General features: G+C 42.0%; 1 protein-coding gene across 1 annotated transcript; it reads right to left on the reverse strand.

Moving 5' to 3' along the window:
- Positions 1-1919: 1919 nt before the first annotated feature.
- Positions 1920-8260, reverse strand: fsta (follistatin a). The gene is made up of 6 exons (XM_077001060.1): positions 8069-8260; positions 6516-6707; positions 6100-6318; positions 5618-5842; positions 4834-5064; positions 1920-2968 (listed from the first exon to the last, which is right to left on the reverse strand). The coding sequence occupies exons 1-6, from the start codon at positions 8160-8162 to the stop codon at positions 2880-2882; spliced, it is 1050 nt and encodes a 349-aa protein (XP_076857175.1). The 5' UTR covers positions 8163-8260; the 3' UTR covers positions 1920-2879.
- Positions 8261-8485: the final 225 nt, after the last annotated feature.

An 8485-nucleotide genomic window follows, 5' to 3' on the forward strand; every position in this document is an offset into this window, starting at 1 on the left:
CAAGCCATGAAAATGGATCAAAAACTTAAACAAATAAGAAAACATACATTATTGGCCATTTATTTATTGAGGGATACAAAATAACAATTTTTAGTAGCAAAAGTATGAACCTCTAGGATTAGCATTTTATTTCAAGGTGAAATTATAGACAGGTGTTCAGTCAGTTAGATGACAATTGTGTGTGAGTGGGTGCATTTTATTTACACGGATCAGGTCCTTGAGCGTTTGATCTTCACAACAAAGATCATTCCAAGAGTAAGACAAGTAATAGTCTGCAAGGTCACAAAGGAATCCAACCAGAGTAACTAAGCAACTAAAGGCCTGTCTCATGTTGATCAGTGTTCTTGAATTTAAAAACTTTTTTTTTAGTCTGTAGTGTTGCAAGAAGAAAGCCTCTACTCTCTAAAAATAACATTGCTGTTCATCTTCAGTTTGCTAAAGACAACATGGTCATGTGTCCGGGGACAGATTAAACCAAAATAGGGTGTTTTAAATCAGAAGTGGTATTTTTGTAGAAAGGGGAAATGCTCTCCAGTGTAACAACATTGTCCCATCTGGGAAACATAGTGGTGGAAGTATCATGGATTGGTCATCTGGTCTGGGATGGCTTGCTATCACTTATGGAACAATGAATTCTGAATTATACCAGTGAATTCTAAAGGAAAACGCCAGGACAACTTTCCACGAACTAAACAGCAAGTTGCAAACAACATGCAGTAATACAATTGACTAAGCACACAAGTCGTTTTACCAAATTGTAAAAGAAGATGGTTGAAGAAGAATAAAGTGAATGTTTTGGAGTGGCCATGTCAAAATCCTGACATTAATCTAATAGAAATGTTGTTGAAGCATCTGGCACAAGGAGGTTTTGTGAGGCAACCCACCCAGGGTGCTTCTGCAATGGGCTACAGTTCCTCCAAGTTGATGTATAAGACTGATCATCAGTCATCATCAGAAACATTTAGCTGCTGTTATTGCTGTACATGGGGGTCATGCAAGATGCTAAATGCAAAGGTTTACACTCTTTTGTCATTCACAGATCATTTAACTATGATAAATTGCCAAGTATAATATTTTGCCTTATTTCTTAAATTAGTGTCTTTGCATCTAGTTCAGTATTATCTGATTTGAGTCATTTTCATGCTAGAAAATTCTAAAGGGTTAAAGAAATTGCATGCCCCACTACAGTCCTGCTTGTTCTTTTCATTTTCAAAGAAATGTATTCTTTTTGTCATGACAGCGCCCCCCCCCCCCCCCCCCCCCCTTCTATCCACATGGTATATTCCGCTTCAGGAGACTTAATGCTTCTCAGTTGGGAGGACATAGTAAATGTCAAGTTTTTAAAGACTGAGAACAGGTAGGTATGTTTTTATCTCATGCTGCTCTAGGGTATGGTATGGGATGAGAAAGACACCTGTTGGAAAGCGTGTTTTCATAACCCAGCCTGTTTTAGACAACTTATCATGCAGCACAGTGCTATACAAGTGCTATATTGTCATTACCAAAGCGTTCACAGACTGAACAAGTTAACACCATTGACAAATCCAAATGTCCTACTTTTTTTTTGCTAATTTGTACCTGCTGATACAAAGATAAGGTCTTGTATGTGAAGTTCACTTGCTTCAAAAATAATGCTGTTTAAAGTTTAAATATGAGTCTTAAAATTCAAATGCAATTCAGTCATTACATTTAATTTGCAAATACTGATCTTTTTATGTGATTCCTATAGCTTCTGTTTAAACGCTTTGGGTTGGCAATCTTCTGTAAGACCACCCATTCACCCATCACTGGTGTGGTACAGAACTGACTGCACTCGCTGCAAAACACATTTGTCATTAGAGCCAGTGATGGCTATGGACTGTGTTATCTTACTGACTAAAATGAGGATCCCCAAAGTAAGATAAAAACAACTGCAGAGATTTCTTTTTATTCATTTATTGTTTCACTCTTCATATCTGTACAAATACCAACAAACTTTGTATATACATGACATTTACATTAAAAAAATACAAAACTATATATTTATAACTGAATCTTGTATTTAACTTGTGACATCCGAAAATAAAAATGCATTTTGAAATCAACGTGAACAAAAGAAATGGTGATGATACTCGATCCTGTAGCATGTAAGCTTGAAGATAGCAATACTGAGCAAAACAGGCAAAACCAGCACAGATGTGTTAATGGCACATTTTCTGGCAATCAAGTATCACCCACAAAGTTCATTTCCCCACTCTGTAGTTGTATATGTGAAACTGCTAATGAATGATGGCAAGAGTGGACATTTCATGAAAACAAATGAATATCTTGATAAACGGTTGATATTGATGTAATTCCATGCTGCATCATATAGGGAAATGCTGAAGAACCATTGAGAAAATCCCTTTGGTCAGTTTAATGAATAGTAAACAGAACCAGAAACATATTATGTACATTAAAGAGTGACAGTTTTTTCCCCCAATAAATAAACACACAGGCAACATGCAGTTAAGTGTGAAATAAACATCTGTGGTATAGAATGGGTAGCAATAAGCAGATTTATACAGCATAGGGAATGCAATTTACAGCTTGCAGAAGACTTACACTTTACATGGTAGCATTTTACATCACAATAAATAACACGGCTTCTCTTTGGACAAATATAGTTCTTCATAATAAAAAAGGACAACAAAATAAATGAACACAAAACATGACAGAGATAGTAAGTCAGACATTGTAAATGTATAAATTATAAAACAAAAACACTGTATAAATAAACATCTATCAGACTGAACTATATGTATACTTCCTTTTTTCTCTGAAAAATAAATTAGCATACACATTTGTACAGTGTGGACATGTTTCCTTGCCACAGTACTGTTCCAATGGTTGATGACAGTTTATCCGTCCAGTACTGGTGATAAATGGATATAAGCCATGTAGTCCTGGTCTTCATCATCATCGTCCTCCTCCTGGTCTTCCGTAATGGCTATATGGGAGAATACATGGTAGCTGTTGTATGAATAAAGACCACAACAGCGCAGAATCTAAGTGAATGTTTGTCTCTCCCTCCCCTTGCCCCGCCCTCTTAGCCTTCTGTGAATGCCACAATCTAGCTTTGTGTTTTGGCGATCTGGCAGTCGGCAGTGTTCTCCGCCCCCCCCCCCCCCCCCCTGCCCCCCCCCCCCCCCTGCCCCCTGCCCAAACTGCCCCCGCCTCACCGCCACCCGCCCCCCTCGCCCTCCCAATTACGCAACAAGCTTCACATAAAGAAGGAAGTGGGCACGATGAAAACAGAGGGGGTGCTCGCAGGGTTCAGTGGCTCAGGTCTAATTTCGCCGAGTCCTGAAAGAGGACCAAAAAAAAAAAAACAAAAAAAAAATGCCACAGCTCTATAGGATTGGCTGTTTTTTCCTGGCTATCCCATCTAAACTCATTATTTCGGAGAAACAGTTGCTGCTATTGGGTAGGGTTGGTGTCCTGTGCCGTAGGCTGCCCCAAGGGCTGGCACAGGTCTGAGGTATATTCTTCTACACAGACATTTACATTAGGGAAAAAATAAAAAAATACACAGACAGAGCAACAAAAACAGGATGTAAGCCATTCCTCACGATACATATGAACACTTCTGTTCGGATGCTAAGACAACAAATTTGCAAGAAATCTGCAGAACACAAACTTGTTTACATGTTAGACATCTACCAGCAGATAAGGACACGAGAAAGCAAGTGTTCTACAGAGCCCTACTGCTCTTCCTACAAGCTGTAAAACGTCATCATTTATTCCATCAGGTGATCATAAAGTTGGTCCCTTGGAATTATTATTATAATTATAACTATTATTATTTACTGCACAAGGCACAGTATCATTAGGGTAAGAAGTATAGAAAACTGGGATTTATTCACAGGTTTGTTTGCCAGACATCCTTTGATGCCATGAACTGGAATGTAACTGAACTACTGAACTATTGGTGGATGACAGAAATATTGAGTGGCATGTCAATCTTTGCCTATATAAGATACTTTTAATGTACGTGTCTCTTTAGTCCGGCACCAATGTTACAATCACCTCATGTTTATTTAGGACACGGCTGTTACTGCCTTCTGACCCTCATACAGGTTGGCAGAGCTATTTATGTCATGAAGACATAGTGCATTTTGAAATGATTGGTTACAGCCAAAAGCAAAATAATCAAAATAAACAATATGAAAAAAAAAAAAACAGCAACAACTTTTACATGATTATCATGAAATTAGCAGTGTGACCATGGAATTTACAAGCTGTAGCAGTGTGATAATATACTGTAGATTCTCTAGATTAAACACTACAACAATGGAGAAAGAAACTGAAAAAAAAAAACAAAAAACTCAAAACATTAAGGCAGCCTGCTTGGGTAAATGATAGGTCACGAGAATGAAGACAAACTCAGCTAGTATAAGGTTACATGTGTCTAACTGCAAAAGTTAATTTGCTCAGTATATTCCTGTTAGTTACATGAAGTAAATTAGTATGTCTAATGACTCCAAAAATCGAGCCTTTCATACTAAATTCTTTAGCGTGTTTACATGGTTTTCATCTGTGAGCATTTTTCCCCCTTTGTTTATTTATATTGCCAAAAATGCCAAACTGAATGTCAGCCGAAGAGAACATGCAAAAGGGAACTCGAGTCCTTCGTGTGGCTTAGAGTATGGACAGGGTGGCGAAGCGGTTACGGAGAGCGAAGGAAGGAGGCTAGAGTGACGGAGGCTGACGGGGGGGGCGGGGTGGGGTGGTTGGTGCTGGTGGCTGGGACAGATGATGGTAGCATTAAATTGTCTTTTGTTGCTGTTGTTGCTGCAGCTGGGTGTTACTTACAGTTACAAGATCCCGAGTGCTTAACCTCGAGGAGTTCGCCCCTGGAGCACGCCGCCTGCTTCATGGCGCATGCGCTGGGGTACGAGGCGTTGTCGCTGGCGCAGACCGTCTCGTCCGAGCGGCTCTCGGGACACGGCTCGCCGCAGAGCGCGCACCGCCCGCGCCCCACCCGCGCGTCCCACAGGCACCGCTTCCCCGCGCCGCACTGGATATCGTCGCACGACTTGGCCTCTGTAACACAAGGGCAGGCAGCAGACCGTGAGGCCCTTTATGGCAGGAGACTGCAGTGGCGGCGTGGAGAAACAAAACAAAACAAAAACTGAGCTAAAAAACAAACAAACAAACAAACAAAAAACACGGCGTGGCTATAGAAATGGAGTGTCGAGGGCGGCTTTTGTGGAGCAGCGGCTTGGGAGGTGGAGGCTGCCCAAAGGGTTTGAAGCAACTTGCACTACTCAGTTTGTAATAAGAAACAGACTGGTGTGGCCCGCATCAGGAAGCAATTAGACACCCACGACTTTTGCAAATAATAACTACAACCATGATGGTCATGGGAGTTTGGAAGGTCAGAATTTGTTTGTAGTGTTGGCATGGTTGCGTGTGTACATAAACTATTAGTCGAAAGTAAGTCAGTGCAACACCCCCCCCCCCCCCCCACCATGACACACACACGCACAGGAAAACCTGTGTCCAATAAGCTTACTGAACATGATCTGCTCTCTAAACTTCATCATGCTCAACAGGAATCAACAAATGCGACACTGTGTTCTGATTGGCCACTCACTAATGCATTTGCCTTCATAAGCCACTCCAATGGACCTGCCCAGCAGACATGTGGCCCTCCTTAAATGGCAGGCACTGGCGTAGATGATGCCGTCATTGCCACACAGGTACTGGTCCGGCGACGTGACCTCGGGGCACACGCGGTTGCATGTCACGCAGTAAGCGTTATTGGTCTGGTCCACCACACACGTGGAACTGCCCGGGCAAAGCACATCTCGGCATGTCTCTGTGGAAAACAAAGGGCAGACACTTCAGGCTCCTGTTTCACTATCAGCTTTCCCCGCACGCCGCCTGTCTCAACACGTGAGATGTCGCCAAGCGTCATTTCTCTAATTTCACACTACTCAGCATTGCAAGCATCTTAATCAATAATAAAACCATCTGGAGAGGATGTTTTACGTATGCGTCTGCAGTTTTGATTGCAGAATGACTTTGAGCGGTAACGCTGACATTTGGACCTGTTCTTTAGGACGGGGATCTTACTTTTGCATTTGCCCTGGTACTGCACCTCCAGATCAGGCATCCCCTTGCACTGCGACTTCAGGAGGGCGCACTCGTCACGGTAGGTTTTTCCGTCTGAGCCGCACACGGGCCCCTTCCAGGTGATGTTGGAGCAGTCAGGGGCGCACACGCAACGCGGCTTGCTCCTCCTGTTCATCTTACATTTCTTTCCAGGGCCACAGTCAACATTATCACAAGTCTCTAAAATTAAAAGACAGAGGGGCATTCAGAAGCGAAACTCATTTGTGTAGTGATGAATTTTGTTCTAAATTTAACAAGAAATTTAGCTTTAAAATTCGGTTTTAAAAAGCAAAAACGAATATATTCGAAATTTCTTGTGCATTGTGCAATCCGTGGCAGTCATTTTTCAGCCTAAATAAAGACAATAACAAGTCTACCTTTACAAGGTATGCAGTTTGGTGCTCCGCCATTGAAGATGGTCCACCTGAATAGTGTGCTGTTAGGCACATCCTCCTCTGTCCAAGATGTCCCGAGTCTCCCACTCCGGCAACACTCCTCCCGGCTCATTCCTGGCATATAGAGGACCTGGCATCTCCCGTTCTTCCCTTGCTGTAGCCAGCAGTTACCAGCTGTAAACAAAAAGGAGGGGGTGAAAAAAACCCAGTCGCTTTAAAGTCTGAAGCCAGTGACCCAGACACAACACGTGCAGGCTGCATTAGCTGGAGCTGCCCCGCTCCCCCTCCCCCGCTGGATTTTGTCTGATTTTTCCCCTCACCGTAATGCGACTGTTTTACACTTACATGCCTCAACCCAGACAACTCTTGGGTTGTCAGTCGGTCTGGTGAATGGCTGTCCTGTCGCCGATTATATTTTGAGTGAGCAAAGACTTATTTTTTGAAAAAAGGTCATGGCAGACGCCTGGGATTGACAGACTCATACCTATTTAAACAACGCACAGTCTAGACTACAATTCCTCCAGCGCTCTGTGCCAACTGTCTGCGCTCATCACGTTTCACCACACTTGGACCAGACTGTTAGGCTAAAACATTAAAAAACGGCATTTTTATCAATGCATATGTATTTGATTATTATTCTTAATATAACTCAGATAGGGTGCTCTGTTTATGACAACTGAAGGTCGAGCCAAAAGAGAATTAATATCATTTATTTATTAAATTAGGTATTTTGCACCGGGCATACCACGCGCCAGACAATCCAATTAAACCATTCAGTCCTACAAGATTTATCAAACTTTTCTGTAAAGAATTTTGTCATCTGACGACAGATATGCAAAATGTTTGCAATCAACGTGTACCTGAGCATCAAATAAACAATAATAGCCATTTCTCCTAAATTATGCCCAATGACTTGCGTTTTGGATAGCCAGTCGAGGTCATTTACTATCCAGTATTTCAAAAGCAGACGCATTCGTGTAAGTGTCACAACGATGAGCAGAATTACGCTGAGTCCAGACATTCAAAGGACTATGTACCTCACGCCTGGGCTGGCTAAGTCAGAGTGATTATTATTTTCAAAAGGCACCTCCTTCCACGATCTTTTCATGCATATCAGGACATTAATGTTACAAATACGGTGTCGATGTGGTCATGTCTGTATTATAACTGACAAATATTTCTTACGTTTAGAATTATTTAATGCTGCATTTCATTTAACTTTATGTAAGCATTCATGCTTACTGCCCCCAGTCCCTTAACATAGCCTTAACAAGTCAGGATATAATGTTCCTGCAATCTCTTGACATATTCAAGGTAGACTAACAGACTACCAGACGCACCTGTCTCACCGTCACCAGTACAGAGGCTAGACATCATGAAACCAAAACTTTTGAATAGGTTAACTAAAAGCAACTCTTAGTTCAAATAATCAAAAACCCCCCTAGTTGTTGCTAAATCGTATCAGTTGACTATAACATACTGGCAACTGTAAGGAGAGACGGTAAGAGCCTGGAGAAAGAACAAATACAACTTACCTTGTACTTTTTGATCTTCAATGAAATGACAGAACCATATCAGTAGTAAAATCATCCCCGGATGGAGCTGGGAGCGCGTGAGCATCCTTCGCATAGTCAAGGCAACGTGAAGTAGAATCAGAGACAAGCAGCGCAAAAGTAATGTGCTTAGGGAGGCAGTGCTGGATGAATGTCTGTGTGTGTGTGCCACCTCTTTTTAAGTGTATAAGGGGTCTCCACTGTCTGTAGTGGGCGGTCTTTTACTCTGCGGGGGTGGGGAGAGAGAGCTCCCCCCCCTCCTAAGTTTTTTTTTTCTTCTTCTTCAATTCTAATCAGGTGACATCTAGCTCAAACTTTCTCTCGTCTCTAATCCACACTGAGGTGTACTCGATGGTCAATGCTTAATGTAAGTGATCGGGGTCATGGATTGTAATTATG

Source organism: Brachyhypopomus gauderio, chromosome 3 (assembly GCF_052324685.1).
Source record: "Brachyhypopomus gauderio isolate BG-103 chromosome 3, BGAUD_0.2, whole genome shotgun sequence".
NCBI lineage: Eukaryota > Metazoa > Chordata > Actinopteri > Gymnotiformes > Hypopomidae > Brachyhypopomus > Brachyhypopomus gauderio.

Coding starts and splice junctions, on each gene's coding strand:
- fsta (XM_077001060.1), bottom strand. CDS start 8,162: ATGCGAAGGATGCTCACGCGCTCCCAGCTCCATCCGGGGATGATTTTA. Junction 5,843..6,099: donor GTACCAGGGCAAATGCAAAA/GTAAGATCCCCG, acceptor TGTTTTCCACAG/AGACATGCCGAGATGTGCTT. Junction 5,065..5,617: donor TTATGAAGGCAAATGCATTA/GTGAGTGGCCAA, acceptor CTTGTGTTACAG/AGGCCAAGTCGTGCGACGAT.